This window comes from Sciurus vulgaris (assembly GCF_902686455.1).
Source record: "Sciurus vulgaris genome assembly, chromosome: 16".
Taxonomy (NCBI): domain Eukaryota; kingdom Metazoa; phylum Chordata; class Mammalia; order Rodentia; family Sciuridae; genus Sciurus; species Sciurus vulgaris.
The window spans coordinates 22,579,278-22,599,305 of NC_136477.1; the positions used below are offsets into that span (position 1 = coordinate 22,579,278).

At 39.8% G+C, this 20,028-nt stretch overlaps 1 protein-coding gene across 1 annotated transcript in view; it reads left to right on the top strand.

The window, feature by feature from the left end:
• Nucleotides 1–202: 202 nt before the first annotated feature.
• The window catches only part of ANO10 (anoctamin 10), a 185,254-nt gene continuing 165,428 nt past the window's right edge, over nt 203–20,028 (top strand). The window contains exons 1-4 of the mRNA XM_079115607.1: nt 203–608; nt 11,510–11,662; nt 17,396–17,593; nt 18,682–18,816. Coding sequence (XP_078971733.1) covers nt 11,524–11,662; nt 17,396–17,593; nt 18,682–18,816 — 472 coding nt within the window. The 5' untranslated portion in view covers nt 203–608; nt 11,510–11,523. The remainder of the gene's footprint in view (nt 609–11,509; nt 11,663–17,395; nt 17,594–18,681; nt 18,817–20,028) is intronic.

The window sequence follows — 20,028 nt, forward strand, 5'->3', positions numbered from 1 at the left end:
TTCCCCGCTGAGGACCACTCGGGGTGCTACAGCCAGCTAGGCCCCGCCCCTGCCCGAGTGACAGTCCAGTTGGGCCCGCCCATCCCCTTCCGGCTCCACCCCCGGTGCGACTACTCCGCGAGGTCCCGCCTCTTCCGCTGCGGTCCCGCCTCCATTCGGTGACTATACTAGGCACACCTCTGCCCTTCTCGGCTCCGCTCCCATTACAGGCGGTCGCAGAGTTAGACCCTCCTCTTCTTTTTTCGGGCGGATCCAGGCCCCATCCCCGCCCCATGCAACAGCCCGATGAGGCCCCACCTCTCCCGCCGTGGCCACGCCCCAACCCGGATTGACAGCCAGAGACCCGCCTCTCCCATCGCGGCCCCGCCCCTGCTCGGAGTGACAGCCAGCGAGACCCGCCCCTCCCGCCACGGCCCCGTCCAGCCCGAGCGGTATTCAGTCTAGGTGCCGGCCCGCGCATCACACCCGGTGCCCGGCGACGCCCGCCCCGCAGGCCCGGTTCGCCCCGCCCCATCTCGCTCCACCCCGCTTCAGCGTCCGCTCGCCAGGCCTGCGGGGCTTGCGGGCTTACGGACCCGCCCCCGAGGACGTACAGCGCCGTGGCGCCGGTGAGTGAGGGAGGGGGCCCTGGAGCTCCTAGGGCGACGAGCGGGGCTGTGCGGTGCCGAGACCCAGCTGCCGCCAGCGGCGGGTCGCCTCTGGCAGTCCTCCCAGCCTCCCTGCCACCGGGTCGCCTTCCGCACTGCTCCCCGCCGCCCTACCGCCTGCCAGTCGCGGGGTGGGGAGGTGGGACCGGGAGACTGTGGGCGGGGCGCTTGGAGGAGAGGGTGTGAGACAGTGGCAGGTGGGGCTGGGAGCACCGAGGTTTAGGGAGGGGTGGGCACCGGGCGGAGGTCCTTAGTGGGAGAACCCGGGAGGCCGAAACCGGACGGGTGGGATGGCGAAAGTGAAGGCGATTTGGGGAGGTCCATGATTTCTGCTTCCTGGCAGTAGCATAGGGGTGTCTCATAGTGGGGTTGGCCGGAACGAGCTTGCGGGATGATGCCCTCTCTTTCACTTTGGGGTGATCGGATTTCCAGGCTTTTGGCTGGGACGTATTACAGTTTAAATAATGGATGTGAGTCAGGGGCAGTGCTTGGTGCACTAGAATGGGATCCTACTCCTCCTACAGACCGCTTTTCTTTCTTTCTTTCTTTCTTTCTTTCTTTCTTTCTTTCTTTCTTTCTTTCTTTCTTTCTTTCTTTCTTTCTTTCTTTCTTTCTTTCTTTCTTTCTTTCTTTCTTTCTTTCTTTCTTTCTTTCTTTCTTTCCTTTCTTTCCTTCCTTCCTTTCTTTCTTTCCTTTCTTTTTCTTTTGATATCAGGGATTGAACCTGGGGTTTTGAAACCTTGAGCCACATCCCCAGCCCTTTTTTAGTTTTTATTTTTGAGACAGCGTCTCGCTGAGTTGCTTAGGGCCTCTCTAAGTTGCTGAGACTGGCTTTGAACTTGTGATCCTCCTGCTACAGGCCGCTTTTAATTTTCCTGCCGCCTCCACAGCACCAGTTTTGGTGTGTACTCTCTTCTAAAATCCCTATTCTGACAGCTGGGACTGTGCATAGAGGTCCCACACATAAAAAGTGCAGTTGAGGGTTATTCACACTTCAAACACAGTTGTATCCTATTCCCTTAAATCCTTGGAGTTTTAAAAAAAATTAAATTTACTATGAGATGTCTACTTCTATTTAAAGTCACACTAACTTAGAGAACTAGATATTTTCCAAGGGCTCATTCTGTCTTAAGTCTAAATAATTTTAAATTCAGTCATGTGTTGCTTAAAATTACCACCTTTCCTGTAAGGAAATCCCTCTCTCTTTCAACCTGATCAGTGCAACCCTTCATTTTCTCTTACTAAAGTGTTTCCTCTTGTGCTTCAAGACAGTCATTTTGTCATTTTGGTTCCTATTTCTTCTTGAGTTTGAAATAAGGTGATTCTCCACACACACCCCTCCCCCCAGAGCACTTTACCATAGAACTACATTCCTAGCCCTTCTTATTTTTCATTTTGAGACGGTCTCACTGAGTTGCCCAATCTGGACTGGGATTTGCAGTCCTCCTGCTTCAGCTTCCTGAGTCACTGGGATCACAGGCATTTTCCAGCATGACAGGGTCGCAAATGGTTCTTCAAGACATCTTTGTGAAGTTCCTTCTTATCCTTTGAATTTGTGATAATTCCTTTGACTTTTTTTTTTTTTAACTCAAACTCAGGAAGAACATTTCCCCATAATAAAGAATTCATTATTCTTTTCCTGATCCTTGATGAAATAAGCTTCCACTGTCTCCTTCCCCTTGCCTTGAACTAACAGTACCTTTCTCTGTGTCTTAACTGTTGTGGTCAGGATTTCCCTCTGTGGGCCAGTGATCCACTAGTTAATGTGAAAGCCACATGAATGCAGTTCCATTGTGCGTCTCTTTCGCCCGGTGTGCAATTCAGCACATAATAAATAACAAAATTTGGGATACCTCTCTGTTGATCTCTTGTCCCAAGGCCTGTGAGGAACTTGGCTGCTCTGTGTCTTATAGTTTATTCTTGGCTGCCATCATGACTGACAATCCTGACTAAAGGGGGAAATTGGCAATGGTAGCAGAAATCGTTCTACCCCCAGTGCCCAGTCTATATGTTGTGTGGTTGCTTGCTTTTAGATTGACCTCACTGGAACCATGAGGTTCCAGTCACACCTGTAGCAACACCTACAGCCTTCATACTGCCCTCACTTGCTGTTTTGGTTCTGCTTTTTTTGTCTGGTTTACATGGTAAAGGTAGCGCAAATTCCCATTAAGAACCTCTAGTAGAAGTGGACTGTGGAGCTTAGTTTAGAATGGGACTGCCACCAGGCTCATCTCCATGGCTTTATACCTTATACTTGATACTCAGGCCTCTGGGCCAGCTGAGAGAAGAAGTGGGACTGGAGCAGGACCAGATTCCACAGGCCAGTAAACTGCAAGATGCAAATCTGTCATACCCACATCGAGGGGCAATGGTCCCCTGAGAGCGGACATCCCCAGAGGTGTTAATGTACAATGGCAGGAGTTCCCTCAAGAGAAGACATACTCAGGAGGGATTACCATGTGGGGGCAGAAGTTTCCTTAGAGAGGGGATCTGCCTCTTAGGCCTGCATATCCATTGTGGCTCAATGGATGTCACAGTCACAAGGAAAAATGGGGATCTCTCAGATCCCATGCCCCAGGGCCTCTGAGGAAGGAATCTGGTTACTCTCACAGATTTTTGGCTTCCATCCTAACTGATAGCTCTAACTATAGGAGGAAATTAGTTGTGGTAGCAGAAATTATTGTACCCTCCCATGCTTAGAAAGTCTGTTGAATGATATCTGTACAAATCATATCTGTACAAATACAGAGCCACTTTTTTTTCTGATCATAAACAATACTGGTTCATTGAAATTCAGATAAAAATGTTGATTTAGAAGAACTCTTTGTATATAAGGGATAAATAAGTTAGTCTTGTGTATCATACATTTCAAGTATTTCTAAACTTCTGCCTTACACAATGAGTGACATAGAGCATCTTAAACAAGAATTTAAAAAGTGAGCAAATGTTTATTAAGTGTTTCTAGATAGTCTTCATATACCTGTTTTAAATGGAAACCTGCTTTTAGTATCTCAGAAAAATTGTTTTATGACTTGGTAATTATTAATAAGGTGGACCTTTTGTTACTGATGTTAGATAATGCATAAATGTTAAAAACCTGAACTTCAGTCTATGTCTATATATACTCCATTAAACACTTAATTGTCTCCTTAAACTAAGCATTATTTCCAACTTTTCTCTCAGTGAAATTATTTGCAATTTTTCACTCAGAATTACTGTTTTAGTCAGCGTTTTTGCTGCTGTGACCAAAAGATCTGACAATTTTAGGAGGAAAAGTTTATTTGGGGGCTCTTGGTTTCAGAAGTCTCAGTCCATTGAAGCTGGACTCCATTCCTCGGGGCTCGAGGGGAGGCAGAACATCATGGTGGAAGAGTGTGGCAGAGGAAAGCAGCTTAGAACATGGCCACCAAGAAGCAGAGAGTGTGACGCCACTCTCCAAGGCACACCCCTAATGATCCACCTCCTCCAGACATACCCTGCTTCCCCTCAGTTACTACTCAATTAATCCCTATTGGGAATTAATTCACTGATTTGATTGAACCTTTTATAACAATCATTTCATCTCTAAACTTTCTTGCATTGTCTCATACATGACCTTTGGGGGGACACCTCAGATCTAAACGATAACATTTATTTCCAGGTTGGAAGCCTTGGAGTTATCTGTGTACCTATAATAAATTGAAGGCTCTTCTAGTTCTCAGCCGTCCTTCTCAGATAGTTAATGCCCCCCCCCCCTTTTTTTTTTTTTTGGGCGGTGCTGGGGATCGAACCCAGGGCCTCATGCTTGCAAGGCAAGCACTCTACCGACTGAGCTATCTCCCCAGCCCCAATGCCCCCTTTTATGCTTACTCCTTGGGTTCTTTTTGGGAGGGTGCTGGGAATTGAACTCTGTGGGCCTTGTGCGTGCTAGGCAAGAGCTCTCCCACTGAGCTACATCTTCAGCTCTCCTAGGGTTCTTGCTCCTGCATGTACTCAGTGTGTTAAAATTATTTGATGCGCATCTGCTTCTGCTACCAGACAAAGGGCTTCTCAAAAGGAAGATGTAGACTACTTATTTTATCTTTGGACCCTATTTTGACTTGGTGCATAAATGTTTATTGTGCTTGTTATTTTCATTTCGAAGGTGATGAGGTTAATACTATATTCTACTGGCAAACTAATATTATGTCTCCTGGCATATATGATCCTTTTTATTATGAAAATTTAATTTTAGTTAAGAGAGTTGAAAGAGCCTTGAAGAGCCTGGCGCAGTGGTGCACACCTGTAATTCCAGCTACTTTGGAAGCTGAGATAAGAGGATCGCAAGTTCCAGGCCAGACTTGGTACTTAGTGAGGCCCTATCTCAAAAAAAAAAAAAAAAAAAAAAAGGAAAAAGAAAGAAAGGCTGAGGATGTAGCTCAGTGGTAACGTGCCCCTGGGTGCAATCCCCAATACTGAAAGGAAGAAAGACAAAAAAAAAAAAAAAAAGTAAAGAAGAAAGAAAAGAAATAATTACCACGAAGAACACCCACATTCTCATCCTCCCAGTTTACCTATTAAAATCCATGTTACTCCAACACAGAATTCTCTGCTCTGAAACCCACAGAGACTCCTCCTGGCCATTGACTCAAATGTAAACTATAGCCTTTGTTATTCGTAAATGACTACAGCTTATGAATGTGGCCCATACTCCCTCTGCTATGGTCAGGCGAGACTTCTTTTCATATGCTGCCTTGTTCTGTCTTGATTTATTTTATGCGTATTCCCCTGCATAGAACATGCTTTCCTTTGCTCATCTAAAACTTTTCTGCATTAACTGTTCTGACCACATTATTAGTTATTTGAAGGTGAGAACTGATCTCATCTGTACCTGTTTTCCTTTATAGAATCTCACATGTTGACAGTTGATTTGGTAGGTGTCTAAGTAAGCATTCCTGATGCATTTGTAGTATAATTTGAATCCAGCATTGATTTATTAGACATGTATTGCCCCAATAAAACCTGTGCTCTATTAGGGAAATGTTGATGAGTTTAAGCCAGACAACTTGGATCTGTTTGATCAGATTGCAGCAAGACTACAGTTTTACCAAGATAGGAAAGATGGTGTGCAGGTAGTTATACAGTGTGTGTCACTCCCTTTGTGATTGTTCATATGAGTTGATTTGCATTCATACTTTGGAGTCATAAAAACTGATATGAAGTACAAAGTTAGAATAAATAGGACTAAAGTCTAAAAATCACACTTGTTTGGGGATGGTGGTGAATCACTGTGCTGGATCTACAGAAAAACCATTTTAGAGGAAGGACTTTAGGCCTTGGTGACTCATTCCATTTGTGGGTCTCCAAGTTGATTCCAGTACTTTGCAAACTTAGTAACAGAGGTAAAGATGGTCTCACTGAGAATAGTAGGGAAATTGGGAAGGAAGCTGAGGCTGGGGAGAAGTTTATGTTTAGTTTTGGATATGTTGAAACCCATGTTTTAGTGAGACTTTCTAAGTATTGGACATTCCTGATGGAGCACATCTTAGAGACAGATTGCAAAGACATCAGTGCAGAGGTTACAACTTGAAGTTAAGAAAATGAAAGTGGTTTTAGAAGGAGAGATTGCATAAAAAGAAGGCAGAAGTCTAGAGGTTGTAGTTTGATTACCATTTGCAGAGATAGTACTGGAAGGAGGCAGAAATAGGGAAAGAAGTTTACAGAGATAGGGAGAGAACCAAGATAATACAGCATCCTGGAGGCCAAAAAAAGAGTCTGGGATCACTTTGATTTTAAATTGGGTGTTTAATTTTCTGTGGTCCTAAAAGTGTTAATTAATATTTTTTTCACAGCAAATATGGGCTATTGCAACAAGAGCATTGCTGTGGTTTGGATATGGGTGTGTTCCTCAGAGGTCCTTGTGTAAAGATTTGGTCCCAGCATGCAGTATTGGTGGAAGCTTTAGGAGGTAGGAGCTTAGTGTGAAGTTCTCAGTTACTGGGGTGAAGAGGGTGTCCTCGATGGGATTGTGGGACTTGAGCCCTTCCTGTTTTCTCTTTGCTTCCTGGCTCATTGAGATGAATGGTTTTACTCTACCACAATAGGCTGCCCTTACAAAGGCCCAAAGCAATAGGACCACCTGATTTTGGACTGGAACCTCAAGCACCATGAGCCAAAAATAAGTTATTTCATTTTATAAGTTAATTGCCTCAGGTATTTTGTTATATTAACACAAACTGACTACTGCAAGCCTCTTTAAGTTCATCCTGGTTCACTTGGTAGACTTCTATGTTGTGGCTAATTATTTTACTGTCACCCTTATCACACTTGTTCTTGTTGGTGAGAGCTGGAACTTGATCAGAGACAGTTAAAGTTTTCTCTCAAGAGTTTAATTCTAGGATTTTACTACTCCATTTTATAATATTTTTTATAATAGTAGCCAGTAATAAATATGGTACTTTTTTTTTTGCATGCCTACTTTGTGGTAAGTGCTATGCTGTACATGTGTTATTTCACACTAACCCAATGTAGTCTGTGCTTTTATTGTTTCTACTTTTCAGAAGAGAATAAATTGTCTAAAGCCACATAACTAACAGGTTAGGAGCTGAACTTGAATGTAGGTCTGTCTACTCCATAGGTCAACCATTAAATTCTTATAATGTTGAGACAGATTGTAGTAAAAGGCACAATTATAACAAAACCCAAACTACTGGAAGTAAGACAAAGGAACTGAATTAATCAGAGTAACCTAAACTGCTCTATCCTTTGGTTCCCCACGCGTGTAATAGCCTCAAACATAATAGATTTCTCACGTGTGGAAAAGTTCAAGGTGGTTTTCTGAATTGGTGGGTGGCTCACCTCCGTTGGTGAATTAGGGAGCCAGACTTTGATCCCTAATCTGTGGGGCTGGTGGAGGAGGCATGACCACATCCCTGGCCTGGAGCTGGCATTTACTACTGCTCATATACCATTGGCTAGAATTTTGTGCCATGTCCACCTGATACCAGCAGCCTGGGAAATTGGTCTAGATACGTGCTTAGGTAAAGAAGGGGAGGACAAATTTCAGACAGCTGGAATCTCTGCCACAGGAATCAAGAAAAAGAATTGGGTAGAGAATTAGAAATAGAAACCTAGAGAAGAACTTGAAGATTCTTGTGATAATCATCTGAACTGATCTTCAAAATGCAGGTTCTTTTGAGTTCATTTCATCCAATAAGACACACTTTCATAGACTTTATTGGTAAGGACTACTTATTAATTTCTTATTAAATTTTATTACATATTAGGAATATTTAGTATTCATAAAATAAAAGTATGTGTGTTAGCATATTACTATAATGGTATACCTGAGATAATTAACTTATATAAACAGAAAATTTTATTTTGTCTCATGGTTTCGGATGTTCTAGTTCAAGAAGGGGTTTGGGATGGATTGCTTTGGGCCTCTGACAAGAGCACATCATGGCGGGAATGTGTGACAGAGTAAAATTATTCACCTCTGGAGCAGAAAGCAAAAAGAGAAAGAGGAAAGAGCCAGAGTCCCATAGTCCCCTTAAAGGACACACTCCCAGTGACCTAAATAGCTCCCACTAGGTCCTGCCTCTTGAAGGTTTTACCACCTCCCAGTAGCACCACCCTGGGAAACAAGGTCCAGGACACATGAACCTTTGGGAGACATTCAACATCCAAATCACAGCAGTATGTTTCTAGGGTTTATTGAAACCTCTGATTCAGTAATCCACTAAAATGTCTGACTGTTATTCAGTGTTTGTTACAAAGATTAATCTGCAGGTACATGTGTGTAGATGTTTGGGATTCCCTGAATTATCAGGAAAGATCCTCCATCAGTTCCTTGTCTGTACTGTATTCAGTTGGTGATGATTTATGCTTGAGGTTTGCTTTTTGGTTGTTGAGTAGTTATTGTTAGTTTTTGTTATTGGTGTTTGTTTGGGGGCCATTTTACTTGTTTTTGGAAACATTTAATATTGCTTTAGGCCAAAGGATTCTGTAATATGTTTTCACTTTGTGATTGTATCTTTAACTCTGTCCTTTGTCATCTTCAATAAGAGTTGTATGATAGGTAATTAAAAATTAATTTAGTAGGAAAATGTAGAATTTGAATATCTTTAATGACTCTGTTTTCTCTAATTTTAAGCTCTGTACATGGAAAATTAGTATTTTTCCTATTGTGAACTTAGCAAAGTAACTTCATCATTTAATTTTTTTAAAGAGTAAATTGTAGGACTGTTGGAAGGCTTAAGTGGGATCATATATGTAGGCACTTAACATAGTGTCTCATATACAGTGGGACTTCAGTAAAGGAGAACTAAAGCTGAAAAGGGATGGAGTATTGCAAATGCTGTCTGCTTGCTAAATAGAGAATCGATATGCTTCAGGTTCCAGATCATCCCCTGCAATTATTTCCAACTCCCTACAGACACTGTTATCCTCATATATTTTTTTTGTGTGTGGGGGGGTACCTGAAATTGAACTCAGGGGCACTTAACCCCTGAGCCACATCCCATTTAGAGACAGGGTCTCACTGAGTTGCTTGGTGCCTTGCTTTCGTGAGGCTGTCTTTGAACTCATGATCCTCCTGCCTCAGCCTCCTGAGTTGCTGGGATTATAAGTGTGTGCCACTGCACCGAGCATCCTCATATTTTTTTAAATGGGCATATGCTGGTGATGAATCCTCTCGTTTTGTTTGTTTGAATATGTTTTTATTTCCCTTTTATTATTTTTTTTCTTATTCTCTCCCCCCCTACCCACCCCCCCGTTCTAAGGATTGAACCCAGGGTCACAATACACTGCACTATATCCCAGCCCTTTTAATTTTTTAATTTTGAGAAAGGGTCTCACTAAGTTGCTCAGGCTGGCCTCAAGCTTGCCTCCTCCAGTCTTAGCCTCCCTAGTGCCTGGAATTACTGGCATGTAATTCCACCATGTATGGCTATCTTATTCTTGGAGCATATTTTGATGAAGGACACAATCTTGGATTGACCATAATGTTCTCTTGGACTCTTGAAGATGTAGATACGGTTTAATTTGAAGATATCATGACTTTCATTGTTTTTATTGCTATGTCAGCTGTCAGTCTAGTTATTTAGTGTCTTGTCTTTCTTTTTTTTGAGTGCTTTTAATTTTTTTTTCTCTCTTGGATTTTCTGTGATTGATTTACTGTGCTGCTTTCTTTGCATTTATCCTGGTTGCAATATATAGAGCTTTATATATTTTGTCTGGGGAAGTTCTTGGTCATTGTCTCTTTAGATACTGCTTTTGCCCTAACATCTCCCTTCTTTACTTCTTAGGACTTCCTGTTGTTCCTTCTCACTTACTCTTTTCTGTCTTTTCTTCCTTTTTCGCTCTCAGAGGTTCATTCTGGGTATTTTTATTATAGTTCATCAATTCTTCTCCTTACCTTTGTTTAATTTTCTGTGATTTTGACTCATATTTTTAAATTTTAGAATTTCCACTAAAAACATTTTCTAGTTCTTTGCCAAAATTCTCAGTCTGTGGTAATTACTTGAAAGTCTGATCTAGCTAACTCCATTATTTGGGTTCACCATGTGTTTGTTTGTTTTATTTATTTTTTTCTTTTCATTTTCATGCATAATAAATTATCTTTTGATTGAAATGATATGAACCTAGAATTTAGTTCCTATCAAAAATGATCTTCTTACTCATTGTTATCTTTGGATGAAATCTTTTAAGGTCCTCATTCATAGTGGGAATTTTATCTGATCCTTTCCCTGGTGAGCTCTCCTAATTGCACTTTTTGCCCCCAAATCTCTCATGGTCAACAGAAGCTCTTGGTGCCCTCTTCCCAAATTTGCAGAGGCCTCTGGAAAACTGCAAGTGCTGAGCTTCTTATCTGTTTTTTTTGGGTGGGCTTCAGAATTCTCACTGCCTTGTTGGTTTTCTGATGTTCACAGACAGGTTTTTAAAAAAGTGTTGTGTGCCTATTGTTTAGTTGTCTTGAGTGAAAAAGTTTGTCCGAACCTCCTAATCTGTTGCCCTAGAAGTAGAGGTTTTGGCTTGCCTTCTCACTTAATATGTCGCTTTTAGAATGTGTGGATTTGGGGGACTAGTATAGCCATGCCTCTGCCTAAGTGGAATGAGTGCAGTAGAGAGTTTCATAATTTCATAATGACCATTTATTACCCACTAACATTTTTCTATTTTTCTTAGTAGTTTCATCAGTCTAGTTGTCAGCTCCTGAAGATTTTACCTGCAATCTGTCTTCACCACAAAGGCCAGTGCTAGCTCTTTCTAGACTACTGTAATGGCTTCCTAACTGGTCTCCCACATTCTAGGCTGACCCTTTCTGATCTGTAATTGCTCACAGTGACTACATCAGTTCCCTGCTCATGATCAATTGGTGACTTCCCTTGTGTATTGGACAAAGCCCATTTCCTTTGTAATCAGGGGCTCTAGTTAGATACCAGCTCATTTCCATCCTTTCTTCCCCCTACACAGAGTTAATGCTCCAGCCATACCCAACCACTTGAATTTCTCTGAGCCTGTTGACTATTTTCCCATCATTATTTTGCAGGGAAATACTATTTCTTCTTAGAATACCATCCATTATCAGTCTGGCAGACTCCCATTCATTCTTTTTTCTTACTCCTCTTGTGTTAGAGCACCTTTTATAGTTATCCTTTAACCCAAGTTGCTCTCCTGCTGTGTTCTGAGCTACTTACAGAAAGGGTTGGTGTTCTCTGGTCAGCCTGGCTTACACATGTGCTTTGTTCCGTAGGTTGAGCCTTTCATATAACCTGTTAGGATCAGAATTTTGCCTTTATCTTGGAAACCAGAATTAGGTGTAATTAAGAGAAAATGAAATCAGCCTGTAGCATATTTATTTGCCAGAATAACTCATTTTTACTTTTCATGTTAATTCGCAGCAAGTTCGTCAAAGATGAAAGTGACCTTATCAGCTTTGGATACTTCTGAGAGTTCTTTCAGACCTTTGGTGGTCATAGAACTTGCTCAGGATGTCAAAGAAGAAACCAAAGAATGGCTGAAAAACAGAATTATTGCTAAAAAGAAAGATGGAGGTGAGCAACATGTCACTACTCAAACTTAGTCATGCTCAGTGAGTAAAAGTGTATTTGCAAATGTGCTTTACAATTTTTATTGATGTTTTATTTGCTGATGTTTATTTTCTCTTTATTATTTACCTAGAAGTTGAAAGGAGGTCTTAAATCAACATTAGATTGTAAATTCCCATTAGGTTGTAAGCAATATGAGTAGTTCTTTTTTTTCGTAGCTCTATTGCCATACCTAGTACAGTACTTGGTGCATAGTAGGAGCTTAATAAATATTTGTCAAATGAATGAACAAGTATCTGTTTAGTATTCTTTGTGTGTCAGTTATACAGCTAAAGAGAACTCAGAGAAGTCTCTACCTGGAAGGATGTTACTGTCAGGGTCGGGAGACTGAATGCTATTTCCCAAAAATTTAAGTAAAAAAATAAGTTAGCGGAGAGTAGTCACAAAACAGTGCATGACACTTACACATGAATCTTATATACACATACTGTAAAGGCAAAGGGAAGTGTGGATGACACTTTGGCAGTGCTTTTTGGAGTGGCAAGGGTTGATTAAAGCACCAAGGTTAACCCTCTCCTGAACAGGAGTTAGGTGTGGGTGAGAAGGTAGAGAGTGTTTTACATGAGCAAACATTTTATAAGTTAACCAAGATAGTATCTTAAACTGTACCAAGCCCTGGGCTAAATTTAAACTCTTTTTTTTTTTTTTTTTTTTTTTTTTTTAATAAAAAATGACTATAAACTGAAATGGATTTTTTTCAAAATAGAATTTTGAATCAAAATGGAATTTAAGCATTTTTTTCCAAATAATTATACCCCAAAGAAAGAAAAACAAAAGTATTTGCTTGCTGAAATTTGAGGTGTTTCACTGGACTTGAGTCCCTTCTTTAACATTCAGTAATTTAAGAACTTTTGTAGCATCTTGGAATGAAAGACTCTAGTGTGCTCCCAGCCTCCCTTTCTGTTGGTGTGTACTTTCAGGGACACTTGGGGACAGGGAGGGAATGCCATCTCTGCACTGCCTTTGTCTTCCAGTAAAGGCAGTGTGTCTACTTTACTATCTTTTTTTATTGTCTTCTAGACTCCTATTAAAATGACAATAAAAATAAAAGGGCCTTTTAAAAGATATATAAAAGAACTGAGTCCACACTAACAAAGAAAAAAGGAGAAGATACAAGAACAACAGAATTTGAAATGCTAGAAAATAGAACATGAGTAGTAACTGACTTCTCGGATTTGAAAAAGCTGGGACTTAAGCTGGCAGGGGTGAAAATTGAGAAGCAACTTGGTTTATGCTGCAGAACACCCCCAAAACTCAGGAATTAGGGATATTGGGGACCTGTGGACTGGGGGAGAAAAGTAGTACCAAGAGAAAAAGAGAATTGATTGATCTATTTAAGAAAGTTAAATCTCTGAATCCCTATAGTTTTCTACCCTAACAGCAGAAGACTTGGGCTTCATTCTTTGGAGAAGGTCAGACGCTTGGTCTTTGGCATGGGGGCTGTATGCACAGTTGGAGACAGAGATCTATGCTTGAAAACAAAGTGCTGACTGTTAGCACAAAAAGACAGGCTGGACACAAACTTCAGAGATCAGCTCTTTATTCAGGAATGAAGTCTCATTCAGGACCCGTGGGGGGGGCAGGAACGGGACGACCCCACTGCACCCACTCTCCTAGTAGAAAATGGGCCACTGAATAAAGGAGAGGACTGGGTTCATGCAGGTTACCCTGAGATGTGACTTAATGAGTGTGCCAGCTTGGGCACTCAGGAATTTGGGGTTCATCATACTGGGTGAAATGGCAGGGAGTCTGGGGTCAGCAGTCAGTTTGTGCACTTAGGAACAGCTTTGTGGGAATTTGAAAATTTGTTTTTACTGAGCAATATTTTTACATGGAGAAGAATGGAGGGTCTGGGGTCTGCATTCAGTGCCTATTTCCTTCCCTTCAGGGTCCTTCCCATTGTCCTGTCACTGGGAAAGGATTTATTTGGGGAAGGGTCAATGCTTTGGCTTCCGTTGTACAGGAAAGAATGCCAGATTCATTCTCATCCCCCCTGACCCCCATACACACACATTGCAAGCACAAAATAGTTGTAGAATACTATAACTTGGGACTGATACAGGTTGTTTTAAGAAAAAATAATTGGGAGACCATTATGGTCAGATGACAGCAGCATACTACTACAACCTTGAAGAAATTGCAGCTCCATATGATGACTGTAAGCACTCAGAACTTCTATTTAGCTTTTTAGAAGCCCTTTCTTAAAACCTAAGCATATAAAAGAAAGATCACCAAACTTCCGAGGAAAACTACTCATATTTCAAAGAGAAAGCTAAAACTAAGCAAACTTATGGGTGGATGCAACAAATCATGTGAAAAAGAAAACCAAAGGAAAATAAAAATTCAGTCCTCAGAGTTAGGAAAAGATGTAACATCTATAAATCAAGAGTAGGATTTCATAAAAATAATTATTTAGGAAAAAAGCAGCTTTTATAAAGTGAAAATATGAAATCAAAGTTTAAAAACTCATTAAAATGGTTAAAAGATAATGTTGATAAAAACATCCAAGAACAAAAAGTTACAGAAATTATGAGAGGAGGGAAAAATAAAGACTGACCCAAGAGGTACACATTCTGATTTTTTTTTATTGTAAACAAATGGGATACATGTTGTTTCTCTGTTTGTACATGGAGTAAAGGCATACCATTTGTGTAATCATAAATTTACATAGGGTAGTGTTTTTTGATTCATTCTGTTATTTTTCCCTCCTCCCACCCCTCCCACCCCTCTTTTCCCTCTATACAGTCCTTCCTTCCTCCATTCTTACTACCCTCCTTAACCCTAACCCTACACCTAACCCTAACCCTAATGCTAACCCCTCCCACCCCCCATTATATGTCATCATCCACTTATCAGCGAGATCATTCGTCCTTTGGTTTTTTGAGATTGACTTATCTCACTTAGAAAAATTTCATCCATTTGCCTGCAAATGCCATTGTTTTATCATTCTTTATGGCGGAGTAATATTCCATTGTATATATATGCCACAGTTCTTTATCTATTCATCAATTGAAGGACATCTAGGTTGGTTCCACAATCTGGCTATGGTGAATTGAGCAGCTATGAACATTGATGTGGCAGTGTCTCAAAAATATGGAACGCTTCACGAATTTGCGTGTCATCTTTGCACAGGGGCCATGCTAATCTTCTCTGTATTGTTCCAATTTTAGTATATGTGCTGCCGAAGCAAGCACGCCTTCCACATTCTGAATAAAAGGAGTTCTAGAAAAAGACTGGAGGCAGTGGGGTAGGAATCATCAGAGAAAAACTCTAGACTCCATACTTTCATGTGGGAAGGGCCCATCCAGTGACCAGCACTGTGGATAAAAATGGCATAGCATTGGGAAGTTTCAGAACCCTAAGGATGGAGGAAAAAAACAAACATCCAGAAAAAAGGAAATAGACCAGATGTAAAGTGTAAGACTTCTTAACAGAAACATTGGACATTAGAAGGCAGTGATGTCATTCTTTGTTCCTGGAGGAAAGGTTTTTGATCTAAAATTCTGTACCTGGCTAGTTGCCCACAGGTGTGAGGGCAGAGTGAAGAAAGATTTCTCTAAAAAGATGATGCTGACAGCGTGTCATTCATGTCAGTGAGTCAGTGGGAGACAAGATTGGCAGAGAGTTTGGGGGATTGAATTAGATAAATATATAATAACTAAACAAGTGATAAGACAACAACTTTTAGAAGAAAATGGGAAGTGCAGGAAAGACTCAGCCATAAGTAACATGTAATCATAATATGCAAATAGTGACTATTGAGGAAACCAAAAGGATGACATACTACATAGTGAGAAAGGGGAGATGGAAATGGCGAATGGACATGGTGAGGTGGGGAAAAAAAGGGAGCAAAATCTTCATCTTGCTCCACTTGAAACTGAAAAAAATCAAGAAATTCCTCTCTTGGCATTACTATTTGATGATAGGATAGCAAATAATAATAAAAAAAATCATCTGAACAATTTGAAGGGGAAGATAACTTGGGGGAAGATGGGAACTACTGTCTTCCAAAACAAGACATTAACAGAGGTTCTTCCTGAAGGTCGCTCCAAATTTTACTTTCATAGTAGGTGGAGAGTGCCTTTCCTCACACAGTCCACGGGGTCAGTTTGGGTCCTCCAAGAGATACCTCGGTGGGATCTGAATGCACCAGAGGTTTATCGAGGGAAAAATTTGTATAAAGATAAAGGCACAGGAGTAGGTCTGACACTTGTAAGAGAGGCGAGGGAGGAAGTCAGAGCAGGAAGAGCCTGAAAGCATAGCACAGTTCTGCAAAGTGTCAGCCAGGCTTAAGGTGACCCTTTAAAGGAGAACTGTGTTGAGCAGGAAAGGCCTTGCTCCAGTGTCCCCTGCGTATTCAGCCAGTGGCTAGAAGCCGGACTTAGGGTGAGGGTCCTGCCTGCAAAGCAATGGTGACTGGAGCCTGCTCCTCCAAGCACTCTCCTGGAGTGGGACCTGGTGGCCACCACACTCCCTACCCTATTATCAAACTTTCTACCATTGCAGTGTGAGAAGAGGAAAGTCCCATATTGGTGTCTTTTTTTGTATTTCTCTTAATATGAGTGAGATTAAGGATCTTATATTTAAGAGCCATTTGTATTTTTCTCTCTAATTTGAATATACCTTTTATTAAAAATTTAATACTTTCATTGTAAATTACTTAAATAATAGTGTCATAATATATTAATCTTAATAAACTAATCTATTTGGTAAGCAAATTATAAATTTTATAATTATCTAATGGTCCAATTATCTGATTATTTTCATAATTTCTGTCAACCTTTTCTACAGACTCATAGTAAAGAAATAAGTGGTTGGGTGCAATGGTGTCACCTGAAGTCCCAGCTACTCAGAGGGCAGGGGTGGGAGGATCACTTGAGCCGAGGAGCTCAAGGCCATCCTGAGCCACTTAGTGTTGTCCTGTCTCAAATATAAAAAATAAATAGATAAATGTACCTTAGAAAGTTTGATATAGGTAGAAATAATTGGAAAAAATCCTTGTTCTCTGTTATATGTTGAGTAATTATACATACAATATTATTTTTAATGTTTTGGGAAAATAATGATAATTTAGAAAAACTTCGTCAGGTGTGGTTATGCATGTTTATAATCCCAGGTACTTGGGAGGCTGAGGTAGGATGATCACAAATTTGAGCCCAGCCTGGACGAGATAGTAAGACTCTGAATTAGGAAAAAAATTTATTAAAAAATTTATAGAAAAATCATTGAAAAGTTATATTGCTTCTGTTATTTAGTATCTTGTCATTTATAATACTTCTTATAGTCCAGTATAGTTGTAATACATTTATGATTTGTTATTAGTGTATGTTATTTCATATTAATTTTCTTACATTATAGTCCGTTAGGTTTATATTAGGAAATTTCATCCTTTTACTCCAATTTTTACTTAGTGCAGTTTTATCTCACATTGACTCCTCATTTGAGTAAGTGGCAAACCATTTACTGCTACATTTTCAGTTTTTACATTTATTTTAAATATTTTATAAAGAATGGTCATCCCTAACTTCTACTTTTTATTTCCTTGGAAGATAGATTTAAATTGTTAATATAATTTCTTTTCCTTCTACCAGACTAGAAACATACTCATTTAGGTTTTCACTTTTTGAAAATACTATGTTTGTCTCTTTCTAAGGTTGCTCTAATCTTTTGTTTTTGAAGGTGCTCAGCTGTTGTTTAGACCACTATTAAATAAATACGAGAAAGAGACACTAGAACATCACAATCTGTATCTCGTTGGCGCCTCCCAGATCCGACTGTTACTGGGGGCAGAAGCAGTGGGATTGGTAAAAGAGTGCAATGATAACACCATGAGAGCCTTCACGTACGGAACTCGACAGAACTTCAAAGGTTTTGATGGTGAGCCCCTCCGTATTTTGTTGTATCCTCTTATTGCAAAGAAGTCTTTGATGAATGGATTAGGGGTCGGCAAAATTTTCTAGTAAAGGACCATATTAGTAAATATTTTAGGCTAAGTGGGCCATGTTGTCTCTGCTGCACTAATACTGCCATGGTAGAGCAGAGGAGCAGCTTAGACCATAAGTGGATGAATGGATGAGGCTGTTTTCCAACAAAATCTTATTTGTAAAACCATGTGGCAGGCCAGGTTTGGTTCATAGGCCCTACTTTCCCACCCCTTGAAATAGAGAGCACACTGGACTAGAAGGACATGTGTAGTACATTATTCTATACTAATTTTCATAATGATGAATACCCACTGACTTGATACAGAAAAATTCTATAAGAAACACTGTAGTAGTTCTGTATCCTTGAAACCTCATTTCCTGAAGCTTTTGGCTCCTACTGAATATGGTAGGGTAAGTGATTATGTCCTGGCCTTCTGGAGGAAAGCAGTGGGAAGTCAGAGTAGCTGTATCAGGCACCGTGTTTGGCTTCAAAATCAAACTGGCCCCTTCCAGAACTTTCAGAGTTAGATGTGATTAGATTTTTATACCTTAGTGACTTAATGAACCAGGTGAAATTACCTCATGAAAAAAAAGTCACCTGTCAAAAAACAACTCTGTTTTCTTATCAGACTTGGTTCTGTCCTTCATGTTTGCCTCCAGAATGGAATGAAATGGGCTTGAGAGTTTGAAGGAAGAAGTTTTCCCATTTGGCATTTTGGTTAAAAATACGATTAGAATTCAAGAATATATTGTCTTCTGCTGAGATCTAGAAAGTGCATGCTGTTTGAATGTTTGTAACATACTACATAATAACTATTAAAATGACTGAAGAATTATAGTATAAGAAGCATAACCAAATGCTTTTATCTTATAAAATATCTAAGGAGCTTTATGTTCTATTTAATTTACCATTTTTATACTTTGGTTACTCTTTATGTTGTTATTGCTTACATCATTATAATATCAAGTAATTGAAATGTTATTACTTAATTTTATTTTGATTGTTACTGAGAAAACATATGTTTTTTTGTTTTATTTTAGATAACAATGATGATTTCCTCACAATGGCAGAATGTCAATTCATCATCAAACATGAACTTGAAAATCTTAGAGCTAGAGATGAAAAAATGATCCCTGGTTACCCCCAGGCAAAGTTGTACCCAGGAAAATCATTGTGTAAGTCATTATAGAAACCAGTTTCATAAGTACACTTTCTGATGCAATTATTTTTTAATAAATATAAATAGCAGATCATGGAGGCTTTAACTTTTCCTTATGCTGAATAACTTACGTAACTTTACAGTAACATGTATTTTTCATGAAAATATCTTTTGCCCTTTGAGCCTTATTACATTGTGCCTTTAAATAATTGTATTTGTTCTGTGTGGCTTCAATACTTGGTATTATCAATAAGTCATAGTATATAGTTAGCTTAACATTCAGTGTAAATACATATACATGTTACTCAAGTAAAATTAGCAAAGTTTATTTTATACCCAAATATTGTATTAAATGAAAAAATCTGTGGAGAAAGAGAAATATTGAGGGCAGTGTTCCTGGAACGCTCTTATCTCACTGGCTGTGAACATGTGCAAACACAGAAAATCTTAAGAAGATTTGTAAAGTGACATAATACCTGATTGCGTATTGGCGGTTGGCAACTTTTTGATTTTGTGTAATTCCATTTTAATAAGAATACTAGTAGTTTTCAGAATGGAAGAATTGACTACGATGTATAATTCCAAGTTTGCATCAAATCCAGGTAGCTGCAAAGCCTTAGAGAATTTTGCTGTTTAAAATATACTATAAACATGTAAGCGTCTGGGTCCCCTGGTCTGGTTTCCTTTTCTTTTTTTTTTTTTTTAATATTGTTTTAGATGTTGATAGACCCTTATTTTTATTCATTTTTTATATGTGGTGCTGAGAATCAAACCCAGCACCTCACACATGCCACGCAAGCACTCTACCACTGAGCCCCAGCCCCAGCCCCTGATTTCCTTTAAATAGTCAGTGTAGCGCTGCCTTTCAGTCTTCACCAGGAGACAGATCCCCAGGAACAAGTCATAATCACATTTCCCCAGTTATATATTTTAGAGCTTTCTTGCTCAAACCAAGATCCAATCAAAGAGTTCTTATTTTATTTGATTGTTATAGGTCTTAAATTTCTTTTAATATAGAAGTTTCTCTTTTGCATTTTTTTTCTATGATATTGACTTGCTGAAGAGATCAGGCCATTTGTGTTGGATCATAGTTATGCTATGTCCTCATTGTTCTTCTACCCTCTGATTTTCTAGAAACTGGAAATATTTGAGAAGAATTCATAGGTGATTCTGCATCTTCTCTAGTCTTCCTGATTTCCTTAGACATCATGGATGATAGAAGGACTTC